Source organism: Lepeophtheirus salmonis, chromosome 2, assembly GCF_016086655.4.
Source record: "Lepeophtheirus salmonis chromosome 2, UVic_Lsal_1.4, whole genome shotgun sequence".
Classification (NCBI taxonomy): domain Eukaryota; kingdom Metazoa; phylum Arthropoda; class Copepoda; order Siphonostomatoida; family Caligidae; genus Lepeophtheirus; species Lepeophtheirus salmonis.
This window is the reverse complement of record NC_052132.2, coordinates 14,697,237-14,715,404: the sequence shown is the minus strand read 5'-3', so window position 1 is coordinate 14,715,404 and position 18,168 is coordinate 14,697,237. Positions and strand designations below refer to the sequence as shown.

Sequence of the window (18,168 nt, the reverse complement as noted above, 5' to 3'; positions counted from 1 at the left end):
AAATATCAGCTGTTAGTCTAAATATCACACTCCGCTTTATCAAACTTAATTAGTACATTTTTAATATTTAAATTTGTTAATTTTTTTTTTTTTGTAATTTTAATGTTTTAATTGATATTTAATAGTCAAAATGGATGAAATAGTTAATGAAATATTACAAATTATTATAGACTAATTTTGAGTTTGTTTTTTGTGATAACATTCTACTCAGCTTCACAAACAAAGGATGGACACTGTTGAAAGTTTACACAACTTTTGCTTACATTTTTTCTTCTGCAATTTCAATAACTCCTAAAGAATACATTAAAACAGTCATCACAAGGAACGGGCAAAGATCCAATTTTTATTAAGGGTATTATCATTTTTTAAAATTTTTTTTAAAATATAGTTTATTGATTTCCTTTAGTTTTCCCGATATATATCACTATGTAACAAAATGAAGGTCTTGGATTCGCCCACAGACTGACGCCCACATTTATTAATGTTATTTAAGCCGTAGAACACGAATATGACCATTAAAACTTTCAATCTATGAAGGTTTGGCCTATAAGACCTTTTTTAATCAAGCTTTTAGGGTATAACTAAAATTCAGAGCCATATTTGGACATGAAAAATCATTGATATATGAAATCAAAGTAAACAATAAATGATAAAAACATTTCAGCATGTAATAAGTGAATTATTTATTAAGCTATATATTACAATCATATTCCGAGGAAAAAAATTAATTACTTATGAGTCTAAATAATTACATAATGTATATATAAGGCAATTAAAAACAAGTTATTAGATGCTTAATATATTTATATTACTTGTTTTAATCTCCTTACATATAAATTATGTAATTATATAAACTCTTATGTAATTATTTTTTTGTCGGAATATTATAGTTCATATTCACACAACCTAACCAGCGTATTATATTTAAATTTTTGTATAAGTAGTCTAAACTGAATTGATCATAAATCCATATAAATCGATCTATTTTGAATGCAATTTTTTTTTAAATTGAAATATAAGGTATATTCTATAAGGTCAGCTATGATATAAAGCATTTGTAGAAGAAATAAACAAGATATTAGCACCTAAGTAAGGTGGTTATATACATTTTTTATGAAATATAATCAAGATAACGCAATAAATAATTCATTTTTTAAATACTGAAATGTTTTTATCGCTTAATTATTTATTTTTATTTTTATTTATATCGTTTGTTCATGTCAAAATATAGCACTGAATCTTAGTTAAACCCTACAAACTTTATTTATAAAAAATGCTTTAAAGGCCAGACCTTCCTGAATTGAAGGTTTTAATGGTCATATTTGTGTTCTACGGCTTAAATAACAATAACAAATGTGGTTTTCAGTCTGTCAGTCAGTCTGCATTTTGTATTCGGTGGTTGTTACTGGGTTGGTATTTGTTAGAATACTCACACTTTAATTTGTCAAAAAATAATTTGATATATTTGTTTCTAATCTAGAGTTTAACCAAAGAAAAACTCAATACATGAAGTGCAAGCTCCATTTTTAATTCTTTTATTTAAAAACAAAAAACCAAATTATAGCTATTTTTTATAATAGAATAATTATGTAATGAAAGTGATAATTGAATTAAAACAATTGTGTAATAAATGTCTTACATAATTAAACTAACTTTTTTACTAACTATTATATGATTACATAAAATAAATGGATTGACCAAAAAAAAAAAAATACTTGAATTCTATAAAACAATCATTACGCGATTATTTAATTCGACTACCTCTTTCATTTCATATCTCTGAAAAAAAATGGCTGGTTTTAGTTGCTTACAAAAATGGGGAGGAAAAACTTGGAAGGGTTCATTTGCAATTTGTGTAGGAATTATTCAAATGAATGAAACTTTCATTATGAATAAAAACTAGCTCTCCTTTTCACAGTATATCCTAGCAGACGTAGTTACTTTGGATGGATCTGTCTGAGTGGATTGAGATTTTGGAACATTTAATAATGTCATTTGAATAGCAAAACGTGCCAGGTAACGTTTTTGCAGGTTATTCTTCTGTATCTTGTATCATTGAATGCAATGAATATTAATATTAGTTTTACGCCTGCATATTTGAAAGGTCGTTTGTAGACTTATAGATCCACCTACGCAAATTTATTACGAACACATTACACATCTATAATTATAATCATTATTAGACTACTTTAAATAATCTCAAGGGTATAGAAAAACAGAGTTTTTATCACAATTGGCCGTCAAAATCAAATTTTAATTACCGATGAAATTTTCCATATAATAATGGGGAATCAATTTTTACCCAACTCTCGGTTTTGGAGTCTTGAAGTTTGGAGTGATTAAACTGATCTTGATTGTGTAATAAAATCACGTAATTAAAAATAATGGGAGTAAAATTGTATTTAAAATTTGCTCCAATTTTGGGTGCCACTCAAAAAATATGTATTTGCCCATTTTGTCAGTTTGTGAACTGACAAAGAAAACAAAACGTTTATATTTGTAATGGTAGGTAAATTTTAACAGTGGAAAACAGAACATGATCAAATAAAAAAGTATACCGCAAAAAAACCACCTCGAGGAGTGAAACCTTATGTTTTGGGAGGTGATTCTCTACTAAAGTGAAAGGAGGACTTCACTGTATCGATCATCCTCCGCTTAATCTTAGGCTACAACCTCCTGAGGGCAGGACACTGAAAATGAGTTGTGTAATGTGTCTTCCATCACGAAAATTACAAAACAACATATGTCCAAAACAATTAAGGAGTTATTCAAGAAGAAGCACATTAGCCCTTCCTTAAAGAACTGGGATATTCTGTAGCCCAAGTTTATAAAAAGCTTCTAATTCTGTTTAAGCTATATTTTATCTACCTTAACTTTTTAGCATGATCCTGAAACCTTAGTGAAACTACACACAACCTTTTACTGTTATAATAATGTCAGTCCCAGGAATAATTCATGTATTTTATCATTTTAAATCAACATTTGACGAATTTAATTAATTTATTAGCTTTTAGGTCGTTCTTTAGCTTCTTCTTTTTTTTCAAGTTTGAGGCATACACATTGATATTTTCCAAAATGAGCAGTTTTTTAATAAATATTTAACCCTCAACCTCATCAAAAAGTAGAGAGTTCAAAGTTAGCGCCCAAACTTGGTTCAAAGTAATGAATATATCATAGAATATACACATAGTAATAACAAACTATAATTTGTCAATTGTATATCATGCAACACAATTTTTTTGTTTTAGGTGTGACTTTTACCCCAGTTCACTAACTACGTTTCAAAAGGAAGTTCATTAACGAAGGGCTAAGGCCATAATGTGGCCTAGCCAGTCATTCTATCTCCATCCAATTTAATTTTTTTATATGGGGGCAAACTTACCAAATCGGCAAGTCAAATACTCATTTCAAGAATTCATTGACTATATACATATATTTATAGAATAAAAATTTGGAAAAAAAAAAAATCAATTATTCAATTTTTCATTTTATTGAATTTTAAAAATATTATATTTCTTGGAAACTAAACTAAAAAATCCATAGTTTTTCTCAAAAAAATTCATAAATCCATAGTTATTTTCAAAAAAATTTATAAATCCATAGTTATTTTCAAAAAATCCAAAGTTGTTCACAAAAAATAAACAATTTTGATGAAAATATTATAAATCCATAGCTATTTTACAGAAAATTTTATTTTTCCGGAAAAAAATTTGAAAAATTAAATTAAATTTCTTGAAAAAAGCAAAAATTCCGTAATTTGGAGGGGGTTAAAGCCCCTCTAGTACTAGCACGGACGCTTCAACCTTTCCTCCACTGTATTAACGACAAAAATATATAAATACACATATTGATTTCTCATCTGCCTAATGCGATACTTCATTGATTTTATGTAAAAATAATTGAATATTTATCATTTTTGAGACAGTTACTTTTGTCAAACAAAGAGAAAAGGAAACGTAATTGAATCATTTTGGCAAATTCATTAGAGCGTACATTTTGAAAATTTTCATTTTCAAATTAATTACACCTGTGCAATTTTCTTTTCTTTTTTATAAAAAAATTATTGATTCAATTCCATGGATGTTATATTTTTACCTTTTTATATAATATATAATTCATGAATTCTAATTTATCCATGCTTGTTGGTACTCAACATTTCTTCCAAAACACTGATTTTCCTATATTTTGAAGTGTTTTTATGCATGAACCTATATTTTTGTGGGCTATTGACGTATATAATTATAGGAAAGATTTGCTGATTGAATAAAATAATTGATGGTTTGATTGAATACATACATCGTCAATGATAGAGCATTCATTTTGACTTTTCATGTAAATTTATTTACATAATTCTCATTATTATATTCCTTTGCTAATGAAGAACTCAAATATCAAATTGAAACATGATAGGGCAAGTTAAAATAATTAGTGTGAGTGACAATATTTTTAAATAATAGGGATGGAGTCAAATACATGTTTAGTTACAAATATTATACATGGACTGAAATGTACCGGGCTTATCAAAGAGAAAACGTTATTTTCGTTCAAAATTGGCCTTTTTTTAAATTAATATTATTCGTTTTCCATATATTTTTATTTGCTTTATGGAGGAAAGTCCCGGCCACATTTTTTGAGCCATGTTATTTATTTCAATCAAGAAGTTTGTGAAAATAAACATAATAAGGATTCTATTTTTATGTATCCCTTGAGAAAATGAACTTAAATGAAACTTTTGAAATTCAACAACATAATGTCAAAATTGAAACTTCTGAAATTCAGCAACATCACTTTAAAATTGAAACTTCTGAATCCTTTTATAAATGCAAATACTATTTGTGACTTTACTTAAAAATGGATTAATTTGAGAACCATAACATCGACCGGAGAAGAAATAGTTCCAGTTTGGTTCATTGCAACATCCTCCTTGATTGTCCAAGGGATCAAAGGTGATCTTATAGATCGCTAAAACCATGAAGACTTTGAAGACGTGCAGTATTGCTAATCAGGAGTATTTTGGACATGTTAAAAAAAGAAACCAAAAATCAACATGTTGACCATGACCATTTGAAGAATTTTTTAGAGGAGAGCTGCTTTGATGTTTTGTTAGATAAGCTATAATCAGCTGTGACAAGGCAAGAGTTGGAAATAATCAAGAACATAGGAAATAATTATTCTTTAAAATTTAATTAATGAAACTATATTTTGTCTAAATATGTTGTCCATTATAAATAGTCTTTTGTATATTTTATTTTGATACATCGTACGAGTTAATGGTAATTGGTAATTAATTGAAAGTTCAATTAGATATTTTGTGTTTTGTAAACATAATATTTGAAGATATTTTGATCATAAAAAGATGATGAGCCTAACATGTACCACTCTATATTTCCAAAACAGTCTTTTACACTAAAAATTGAATGAAAATAAATGTTTTGACATCAAAATCCGATTGTATTCAAGTTATCAGAATAAGAAGTCAATGTCAACGTTATTCAACATGTCTGTGATGAATGATCCCTTGGTAAAATCGTTAAGGTTTACTTCCGAAATCCGAAGTACAATTGGTAATAAATAATTTGAACAAAGTTTGTACAACAAAATGTTTTCAAAATTTCCTTTATCAAGAAAAATATCAAATCAAAAGGACTCTGTCTGGATCCATCTCATATAGAATCAAAAATATATTTGAATGAATTCAATAAGATTATATTATATTTTCAATTTGTATTAAATTTTATTACTATGCTCGTTGTACATATATTTAATATAATCAATATTTATTGCAAATTTTAACTGCATGATGATAATTGTAAAAATAATCTACAAGTTTTATAAAGCGAAGTAAAGAACGGAACTTTTGGTTATCACGCAACCTGCGTGAAATGTCATATTGAAATAAAATATGCTCCTTCCTCAGTACTTGTTTCCACTCACAACTTCGACTGTCAAAGGGGAAAGGAAAAATTTAAAAAAAAACAAAAAATATATGGTAGCTGTTCTTTTGTATTTTTCTTGTTGCCAACTGTTAGTTATAATATAGAGAATAGTTATTTATAATTATATACATTGAATTTATGATTTTTCCTAAATTAATATAAATTAGGAAGAAGGAAATTCAAATTCTAAACGATGGCCCTTGATTGAAAAAAATCAAAATCCTATTTAATGACCCTTTTGGAATTCATAATACGTAGAGACAGCTGCTTTAAATCATACAAGAGCCAACTTATGAAAATTAATGAAAACAACTGAAAGAAAAAAATATAATATCTTTAATTACTTTAAAAAGTGAGCCATGGTGAACTGCAGTATATTATTAAAGACTTCCTGTGGCATATTTCTGTTCAGAAAAATCAAAATTATTAATTTTAATTCACAGATAATTTTCCAACAGTGACAATTGCAAGACCGACAAGGACTTTTATAGCTAGTGTTTTGACCGTTGAGCCCTCATTGCCAAGGTGTAATCCGTAACAGTTCTTGTACTTATACCCTCTGTACGAGCCATCTACCCGTATAGCAATAAATAGGCACTATACAACCAAACATTAAATTTGTTAACAACCATGCAAACCTCATTATCAATTTTACTTCATTATATAGATATTAGTGATGATTGGACTTATTTTGACGGCATCACTTGTCACTGGTATTTATTTCATCAGGGTTCTGGAAAACCTTTAATCCAATTCATGCTACGAGCAATATAATTTTTCCCATAAATCATTTCTTCTTCCTTCTTTAATCTATTTGAGCATGGAGAAGCTCTTCTCTTTGGAGGGAACTGTAACAGGTAGAGTGTAGGCTATTCTACGAGCTACCCAAACATTTTGGTAAGGTGATTTATAATCTCTTCTTTTTTCTTTTTTTTTAAAGAAGGTCTAAAGAGGAAGTGAAGTAATTTGATTGGACCCTCACATATCAGCCACTGATGACTTAATTATGTAGAAATGCACAATACTTATTTTTCCAAAGACCATAATAGAAAAATGATCCACCAAGACTCAAGGATTCATGCCCCTTAATATATTTTCCCTGAGCCTCTCTAACCAAAGGAGTCTACAGACCCGGAGACATATGATTTCACATTTACATGAAAATATTTATTCATCATTTCTGCATCTCCCAATTAACAATTACTTTCTTATTCGTATTTGATAGTGACATTGCACTGATACCTGTCCTAATTTCCATAACATTCATTTATGACTTTGCCCCACTATCATTTACTAACTTTACTTCTTAATTATAATGATAGAAAAGAGGGGGTGGAGTAAGGGTGCCAGGTCCGATGGAAGATGGCTATGTAGTGAAATACTGGAGGTTAAAAAGGAGGATCGCTCGAAGGTAAATATACTGGAGATATACACCAAAGGTAGACGTTCATCGGGGTAGGTGTCCTGTTCCAATATTTCTTTAGAGTTGAAGATTTTTTTTTCATATTAGCAAAGGCTTGAAGCTAGAAAAAGAAATAAAGGTACACAAGGAGCTGTATACAAAATAAATTATTTTTTACAACTTAATTACGAAAAACGTGTTTTTTAATCATTGGAGAAAATTTTGAGAAAATACACCTCCAAACCAATTTGTGATATTGTTTGAATAATATATTTTGCTATATTTTTGATCAAGACAGTCTTTACCCTCCGGTGAACAAATTTGGAGCTCTTGATGATGAAGGGCATGTCAATGGCGTATCATACTGTGATGATGGTAGCTCGGAGTGAATCTAAATTTGGATGAGAGATGTGGTAGACATTCTTCTCTAAGATAACCTAAACTGTTGCCGCAGAAGTTTTGGTTCTTCTTGGCTGTAAAGAAATGTAATGGGCTTCTTGATGCTGTAGGCAGTCCGAATGGAGATGCCAACGGTCTCTGCAGCCTACTCGCCAATGGCACTGCTGAAGCTAGATTGAACACGTTTTGCCTTTTTTGTGTTGCTCTAGCATTTCTACACTTAGAGACAGGGAATAAAAGCAAAACTTATCTAACGTTCTTTCAGCTGTCGTTTGGTTGTGTGTAATGACACCACGTCATTAAAAATAACGGGGATAATGCTGTAGTTCAAGGTTACTACAATTGATAGGTCCTCACTTTGTATATAAAAATAAATTAATAATTAAAGCCACTCATTAATTAATTATTAACAATTCCATAAATTTGTGTCATCGAAATAATATTTAGGTTAATGATAATGTCTTTAATGAATAAAAAATAAAGATAGTGAATTTATATGGATTTTTATATATTTGAAGTGGAGGGCTGGGAGTGTATTTGCTTCTCTAATATTTGAAATTTAATAAAAGAAAACAAACTCCTAATGCATACAATACTAAAGACCTGTTAGCAATGCCCCAAGCGCTCCCGCTACAAATGGGGAGGAAGAACTGAAAATTACTACAATTACATAACATAAAATTATAACGGAATTTGTCAACCATTTGTAATATTTTTTATGAATCAAAACCATTTATTTGATACGAATTAGCGAATGTAGACCTACATATATACTAAAAAGAAGCCTATAATAGGTTTGATATTGGAATTAAATAATTAATAAAAACTGTGATATATAAAGGCCTGATTTTCTTTATAGATTTAAATCAAATATATACTTTTTTTCCATAAAAAAAAATGAAAAATGATCGACAAATAGTCTCTTGAACGGATGTTATTTTATTGCAGTAATTTCTCAGTTCTTTTATCAGATTTGAAGCGGGCACACATGAGCCTTAACTTAATTACAGGTTTCTAATATTATATGTCCAATGTTTGAGAGTTTCTAACATTCCAAATGTTTGAGTGTTTCTAACATTCCCAATGTTTGAGAGTTTCTAACATTCCCAATGTTTGAGAGTTTCTAACTTGCCCATGTAGTTCCCATTTTCCATAAATAGGTAAAAATACTTGTACATATTTAATGTCGAAAATTGGGTGTATTTTGGGCATTTCAATATAAAGAAATTGAAGATCAACTTGGTAAGGCTCACAATTTGAAGATTGTTTGATGGATAACAGTTTTGCTGTCATCTTGATTCATTATATCAGCTACAAGCAGCTGTGGAGACGGGGAAGGGGATGAAATATCCAAGAACACGGGCAAGAATTACTCCAATGTCGATGCTCATTTCTACTCCGAGTCCAACAAGGAATTACAATCATAACTCCGCAAGAAATCCTTAGAGTTAATCGCCGTCTATTATGAGTAAACACAAATGTTCAATCCATCTTTGTAGATAATTGTCAGAGGCTTGTGGTTCCGTTTCAAAGCGCTCCTCCATGCCTCCATATCGATACGGAATCAAAACATAATAAAGATACAGAACTATTTGAAAAAAGGGCATGGATATACAGTATGGACTAACGTAAAATTAAGTCGGTATCAAATGTACAAATATTGTATTTTAGCTATCAAAGTGTACCTCCTTCTATTTGTATGAGTTTAATCTCTCGAAACGCTATAGGTGATAATTTTTATAGCTTTAGTATATGATTTTTGTTTAGAAAAAATTGTGGAGTGGCTTCACATTGACACGCAACACATCACTAATAAAATGGAGGGTGAACCCAAGTTAAAAGAAATACAAGGTGATGCCATAATGTAATCGGGCTAACTAGAATTTTCAATTTGACGTACCATACTGACTCTAGGCAAGACAGATAAATTTGGTCGACAAAGAGTATAACAGCGGTACTCTAGCAATAACAGTGAAGAGAGGCGATATATAGCTACTCTTTGACGTAAGTATTAAAAAGGGTGGTGAAAGTCATACATCAGTCAGAAATAGGTATAACCTTTTATTTCCATTAAGCTTGGGTGGACCTACTAAAAAAATTATACAGAGGGGCAGATATACACGATATACTTGTAATCTTTAAATAAATTCAAGCAATGACAGACATATAGGGGATTGTTGTGTTTAAATTTGACGCGTCTGATACTTTTTCTCAACTTTGATTATTGATCTGTCGCAAACTACAGGAGTGGAATCTAAATGTTCCCCTCTTAACCCTGAAATAGAGTTTAAAATCAGGGGTGTCCGCAAGGGGGTGGCTGAAAAAAAATTAACCCCCTCCCATCTATCTTGCGGACACCCTTGACAATATTATCTATCATATCTTTCCTTCAACAAACATTCATACTTAAAATGAATGAGACTGATGAATCCATTCTGAACTTTAGTCCCTTGAATCCTTTCACTTTAATGTTTAACCAAATGATGAAATTTGATGCCTGCATCACATTTTGATATAGATTTAATTAATTTGAAAATAGTATTTGACTCAAAAGATGAATAAAAGACAAAATCATTAATAGATTGAAAGGACTAATTATGAAGTCGGGAATAGTCCCAATAATTCAAGTATATATACTATTTAAATATGTATTAATAATGTTTTGGTTGATCTAATGTAATGAATGATCAATCAGATACAAATTATGCCCTTAGTTCGATACAATTTTAGAAGCTTATAGGGGGGAAGTACTATGCGTTCGATTGTTTTTAGATCAACTATTTATTACTCAGTATGTATCACTTTATGTATTTTTTTTATATGGTATAACCCCTGGCTTTTTAGATACTCAATGGATGTATATCTCAATTTTCCATTTGTCGCCTGTCAACACAAAAGCAAGCTAGAATGATTTTTGTCAAAATTTAGTGAGGACTATATTTGTATTCTTTGATTAATTATCCTCTATCCTCTATCGAGGTCTTTTTATCAGAGATGACAACTACTTGCCGAAATGATGACTTGAAGTTTTTTAGTAGACCTGGGCAACGTCGGACATCATATTTTTCATAACTGGGGTGAACAGTCTTATCAACCTTGTAGTGTCTAATCAAATTGATAGAGTCGGTTTCTTACTATTAACTCTTTTAAGACATCCCGAGTCGATTTTTTTACGAGTCACATTAATCTGATTTAAAATATTAAGGTTGTTTAAGTTTGTGTGCCAAGCAGGGTTGAGATATTTTGGCATTTCGTCTCTCTTGTTGTCATTCTTTAAGTTAAGAAAAAAAGGTTTTTCTCAACTCTTATCTTAGTTATAAAGGCAAAATCTTTCAAACACGATTTTCAGGGATGATACTTTTTTTAAACTCGGTATATAGTTCAATGATTAAATACCATTTTTCTTTAAATTTCTATATTTCAAATAAGGTTATAATATTAGGTACATTGAATATTCAATATAAATTAAGTATTTGGTCTCAAAACATTTGATGCGTAGTCCCCAATGAAGTTTCCCAGGAGGATCGTAATTTGCAACAATTATGGTTTTACCGGAGATAGATTTGGACTTGGCTATCCCAAGCTTTTTGCTGTCTTTCCACACGATTTGAGTAAAATGCCCTACGATATGCATACACGTTACATAATTATATATTTTAGGAATGAATATGTATTCGTCACCTGTTTTGGAGCTTCCTGAGGACTGTCCATATTGATAATTATTTCCCTCAGAGTACCAACTATCAACAGGCTTAGCCCCATCACGATCTGTATTCCCCGGTCCATAGGCTAAAAATAAATTTTCCCCATAGGGTCCATCTGGTCTATGCATGAAGGAATCTGTTTTTGCAAGATGATCTGCCCATTCTTTCGCATATTTATTTAACTATTTGCAAAATGCATACAAGATATAATAGACAATAATTTTTATATGATAATATTTACCTCTTCACTTAGCTCCAAGAGAGGGACATTGTGATTTCTTCTATATTTATTATGTGTATCCAATGCTTGTTTCGCGAATTGACGATTGTTTTTGCTCGTTGAAGAAATAGAGTTATGGGATGAGGAGTTTCTTCCATTACTTGACGGAGACTCCAACACCAAGTTTCGCCTCCATGGACTACCACGATTCAGTGAGCTATTTATGCCGTCTCCCTTCAAGCTATCATTATATTTGGTTGTCGTTTCCTTCTCTATTCGACCCTACAAAACAAATGAATGTTAAATCTTTTATACTCAATTAACCATATTTGAAATAGGTAAATTACAAATACATCAACACATTTGATTAATAAGGAGATAATATTAAATTGTATGGCATATTACATCAGCATATTCTTTAATGACAGTTTCCTCTATCTTGACACGATCTCCTTTATTGGAAGTCTTGGAGGATCTAGAAGTTTTGACAACAGTTGAGGATAACATTATGAACTAAGTAGAGGGTTTCTTTTTTTTTCTATTGAACAAATGTTTCTTTCCTTATCTTGAAGATATGAAGACTGACTAAAAGGCCTTGCTCTGTTTCTTTATGGGCTTTTTACTCAATGTTACTTAATAATTCATATCAATTTTATATAGAAAGGATCCACCGGCACGAATGGAAATGCTTATACATTTTTACAAACAGTTACGCTTTAAAGAATCCTATGTACGCATTCTTTTTATATTTTTTATTTTATTTTATGTATTTTAACACACAAACACGTGGAGTTATTGAAAGGTCCCGTCAAAGGAGTCACTTTTTTTTGTAATACACTTTCAAAGCCTTGTCCACTTTTTATACTAAATTTTTCGAGATAAAATCTAGACTAATTGAATAACAAATAAAAATATATCTTATAAAATACTATGACTTAATAATGATAAAAAAGTGAGTAAAAGAGTGTAAGAAACATATTGTTGGCGTCCATTTTACAAATTTGTGCTTTACTCATCCCTATTATATTGATGGTATGGAGCTATTCAACCATCAATAATCATCATTATCATATACAGAGCTTTACCTTCAACTCAATAATATCAACATCACATCGAAAAATATCTTATTTTTCATTGGTCAAGAAATTTATAAAAATACTAATAAGTTTTATGCTTTTATTTCATAAGATATATAACTGTAAAGAATATGACCTTTTGATTAGTAAAAATAAAAGGCACCCTGAAAATATGAATAATGTTTGAGAGGAGAGTAGCTAAGCTGTTTATACATTTTATTAGATCAGCTCCAAGTTTGCATGAAAAGAAGAAAATATACCGGGCCAGCCTCTATTATTTACTCATCTCTATTATACCAATTTTGAGAGGTTAAGAGTCATTTTTGTACAATTTTCCTATGAACAATGTTGTAGAACACATAATTAATAGGCATTTGCTAAGAAAATCATTGGCCTACTCACCACAATGAACACACAGAACAAGAAGAGGATTGAGATAACAGCGCTCACCTGCACGGGATTGTCTCAGAAGGCTATCGGGGAGCCGACTGGGGCCTCGAGGAATATGATTAATAATACCTTTCATGTATGGAGACTGCTAGCTCAATCTTATTCTCGTACTGTGAGATAATATATGAGATGATGCCTAGTACAAAAATCTCACTTCATAAACAGGAAGAACATATAAATTAGAATTACTTCGAGCCCCATCCTCAATTTTAGTCTTCGTCCAACAAGAATGGACACCTAGGCAAGGTTAATAGAAACACAATATTAGACCATCATGTAATCGGGATTGCTAGAATTTTCAATTGGATGCTAGGCAAGATTTTGACGTCACAAAGTATACCAGAGGTACTCTATCAATAGCAGTCAAGGAAGGCGATATATGGACCCTCTTGATAACAGTTATACTTTATGACGTCAACCTTAAAAAGCGTGGTGTATTTCAAACATTAGTCGGGAAAGCCCAGTGGTATAACCTTTATTTCTATTAACCTTGCACCTAGGTATGACTCTTCAAAAAATCTGAGTGTTATTCTCCATCATTCCTAAACACAGGCATTAGTGATTGCTTTAAATTTTAGGGTTCTCTACTCAAGAAGCTGTAATAAATATTACAGCTTCAGAAAATAAAAATAAACACTCTTCAGAGTGCCAACTAGAAACAAATCTCACACGCGTATAGGTCATTTTTTATACACCCATATATATAATTATGTCTTTTTCTTGTTTGATTATTATAATTTATTAATTTATAAATAGTCTTTGTTCTTCACTCAACAAACATTAATATTATTTGTACTATTTAGATTATGAATTCACAGGTCAAAAAATAGATTTCTAATAAATTATTCAATTAGTTCTCGGCTACTTGTAGTATCATATGTAAATGTAACAACTGTTGCGAACATAAAGTGGTATTTTATTGTTTAAATATCCATTTTAATGTTCTGGTGGCAATACATACGAGGGGCGCACTTCCCTTAAGATTTGAAGAGAAGTAATAGAGGGTTAGTATCTCTTTTTATGGGAAAGGTTAAGAGATGGAATGAAGAGCCTAATTCTTACAAAGAACATGAATGATAAAAAAATGTTTTGAGCATTCAGTAAAGCCATAGTTCAAGGGGATATTTATATATATATTTAGAGAGAGGGGCTTAGTTTTGGATTTTTTTTCTTCTTTTCAAATTAAATTTTTTCCCCAAAATTAAAAAAACCACAGCTATTCACAAAAAATTTCACAAAACCATCCTAATCACAAAAAATAAAAAATTTTGAAAAAAAAATTAAAATTAAATTTTTTGAAAAAAAAATTAAAATTTTTGAAAAAAAAATTAAAATTAAAAAAAAAAAAAAATTTTAAATCAAACTAAATTTGGGATATTATTTTTTTTTTTTTAAAGAAAAACTCAAATACTAATTTCTATGTAAAAAAAAAACTCAAATATGAAATTTTGACTGAAAGGGAAAAATTTCTTAATTTAGTGGGCCTATCCAGCCCACCTCCTGCGGACGCCCCTGTAGCTATATTATGTGACAATTTATGTCAAAGATACAGAAATACCCATCAAATTATGACTCAAATATTTTATGACTATGTTTGTTGTATGTTAAACATATTCATTCACGTACCATTTTACGATCCAATAAACTTTTCGTACTTAAAAAATATGTATTTGAAAACTTGAGTCATTTTAATTGAATGATGGAAAATGGAGATGGTATATTTGAAAGAGAAGATATTTATTTCATTTTATGTATGATTCATTAGCTAAGAAATAAATCTTTATTTTTTTTCCCCCTAAATAGGATAAGTTTGACTCATTGTCTTGTACAACTTCTTTTTTGACTAATCGAGGGGTATGTTGTTGCACATGTAAAATATTTAGGTACAAACACCTTTTAAATATATGAAAATAGCGATTTTTCATAATATCTCATTTCCGAAATTTGGAGTTTCTTTTGATTTGATAAGTTTTATAATTAATTTCATACATAAATTACATATTGTTCTACATTTGTCATCTGAAGAGGCATCCTCTTCGGCTCCGTCTTTGCATATAAAAAAGTCCGATGGATTACACTGCTCTAAGGAGTTGCAGCATACACCTTAAAATTTGTACTTACTGCCTCCTTAGACACTGTTCTTTTGATGGATGTTTGCCATGTCATATTATATACCTCCAGGAGTATTGCTCTAATCTCTGAAGAGCTACAATATACTCTATATGCAAAAAATATAAAACTAAATTTTTTATTTTTTTTTTCACATAAAGACACTATTCGTTTAGAGAAGTTACATATATAAATAAACATTTTAGTTAACAATACAAACCCTAAACTAAAGTCATTACAACAGTATATTAGCACGGTGAGTCCAACGATAATTAAAGAACTCTGTAGTAGTGTATCACATTTCATAAAAATCTTCAATAAAATTAGTAAAAGGATCAGGTAGAAAACAAATGAATAAAAATTCTCAAAATCATACAACTAAAAAAAACCTAGGATAGAGACAAAAAGACAACAATTAAGCATTAAGTGGATGTGTATTAGATGGCGAAGAAACGTCATATTGTCTTTTGAACCATATGGGTAGTAGCGTATCAAATCCCCCGTGTACTTCCACGTTAGATTAGATGAATCCAGAATTTTAATGGCAAGAACAAACTATCTTGCAGCAGTCGAAATAAAAATAGCTCTAAATTCTTCATTTTGGATAGGGACGCCTTCTGTTAGCTTCTCTGACATCCTACTTCTACAGCTCGAGAGAGCCAACTCTATGGCATGAGTTTTTGTAGGAGCACTCGACATATTTGAAGTGAGCCCGAATAAAAGAATAGCAGTCACGAATTTATCACTTATTCCTGCTATGTTAAGCAATATGATTTTTTTTCAGTGTATGTAGTGAAGGACAGTCAGCAAAAGCATGAATAAATGTATTTAACAATTGTCCACAGTCCTGGCAAGGATACTTGAAGAGTATACATCCTAACGATATTTGAAATTGCGAAGCGAATTGCTGTCAATCTTTTACTTTCAGAATTGAACCCATGATTCTCTTCTTCCACGATATGGGCAGGCCCAATATTTTTAAAAATTTGTCGCAAATGTTGTCAGCTTCCTCCTTATAATTTAATGCAAAAGACATTCTCAAATGCCATGGAATGGGCAACATGTACCTGTCTGTAGTAGTCAAATTTCCCACATTTGAACATTGATTCGTTGCTCAAATCGTGAAAGGAGGTAATGTCTCTCGATAAGACTAACCATTCTAACTGTTTTGGTTCCACGAGGTTTTTAAAATAAAACTTATCTTTAGATTTCTGTCGCACCACATCAATGGTGGAAGTGGATGAAAATGATGGTGTACCTTTCCAAATAATCCTATGTGCTGCTGCTAAAAATGGAGATAATTCCACCAAGTGATCATTTATAAAACCTGTTCCCAGCATAACCCATGTGTACATCGGGTGTGAGGAAATAGTAGCTCGCCACTCAGTCTCTGGATGTCTTGAAAGGTCAATTTTTTTTATAGACTTTAGTATTCTTGAGAGCAGAGATAATCCTCCACCCCCATAAGGGAAATAGATCCTATGAAAAAACATATTAAGCCAGGAGTCTTCTTCTTCAATTGCTCTCTCAGCGAGCCAGGGAATAGCTGTTGTCTTATATAGGATATTAAGAATAATTAAGAAATTATAAAGGTCAATCGTCTTTTGAAGATTGAAACTTCTCCATTGGTAAATGGAAGAACACACATACTTTTTTAGGAATGTCCAGTTTGAATAAGATGCACCTTTTGAATCCCATGCAATTCCCAATATCTCCACTGTGTCCTTAATTGAACTGCTGGCAATTTGAATAGCCTTACTGTGGCTCCATTTACCAATAGGAAGAACAACCATCTTTTTATAGTTGATTTTCAAACAGACCTAACTTCATACTTCTTGGAATTACTTCAATTTGTCAAGTTAATTGAGCCACAGAGTTAGCTTCTAACATCAATGTGACGTCGTCGGCATACATATCAATTATATGTCTCGAGGTCCCAAAATCCACCCCAAACCCCTTGAATTTCTTTATAATGGAATATCCAAGATCTTTTAGTGCAGTGACGAATAATAGGGGGGCTGAAGGACAATCTTAACGGCAGCTCTTTCTCAAGGTAATTGGGTCGCTTTCTCCCTCCCCTATCGAAATAGTTGATGTTCCATTGAATAGAAGCGCTCTAATAGGATTAAAGTATTCTTTTGGAAGAAATATTTTAACAGCTTTCAAAATATGACTGCGTAGGACAGAATCAAATGCTTTGCTAAAGCCTACAGCTATAATTGCACTAAAAGTTCAGTTTGTACGTATAATTTCCACAGCAGACTGTATATTTTTTGAAATGTCTCAAATTTTTCTACCCTTTAGGAAGCCTTTTTGTTCTTTCCCAAGTTTGGAGTTCAAAATGGGTTCTATTTTACTGGCAAGAACACCCGAAAGAATGCAATAGCTCTCATTAATCACCGTGATTGGTCTCCAATTGTTGATATCGGTAGCCACCCCTTTGTTAGGATCATAACTATCCAGCCTCTTGTTATGGAAGCGCCTATGAAAGACCTTCAAAATTCTCTGTGGGTGAGCGATAGTTTGGCCTTTGTCAATTATTTTCTTGATGAAGGTAGTTGATCGGTCTTTCAGGAATATATTTTTTTAATCTTTTAGATGCGTTTGTTTCCCGAGGCAATTTTTTCCTTAAACTCCATCTCAGCAATCTCCGAAGTACGATATAAATTGGCTGTTTCTCTTGCAATTAAGTGTAGAAAGAGAGATCCGTTATTCAAAACATCTTCAAGATCTTTTTCAAATGATACAGCTCTCTTCCTTTTCCTTCTAATAAATTGTATTGTTATGAATTTAACAGTAGAGGCCAACACATTAGCTATTTTGGCTGGATTAAAAGTAGAGTTAAAACGATGAGTCAAATTTGACTTTAGTT

The 18,168-nt window shown here is 31.0% G+C and overlaps 1 protein-coding gene across 1 annotated transcript; it reads right to left on the bottom strand.

The window, feature by feature from the left end:
- Positions 1-11,167: 11,167 nt before the first annotated feature.
- On the bottom strand, positions 11,168-12,218 carry LOC121113873 (cysteine-rich venom protein latisemin-like). Its single transcript, XM_071894146.1, has 3 exons — positions 12,067-12,218; positions 11,683-11,943; positions 11,168-11,623 (listed from the first exon to the last, which is right to left on the bottom strand). Exons 1-3 carry the CDS (start codon positions 12,166-12,168, stop codon positions 11,168-11,170), a joined length of 819 nt encoding a protein of 272 aa, XP_071750247.1. The 5' UTR covers positions 12,169-12,218.
- Between the last annotated feature and the right edge of the window lie 5,950 nt (positions 12,219-18,168).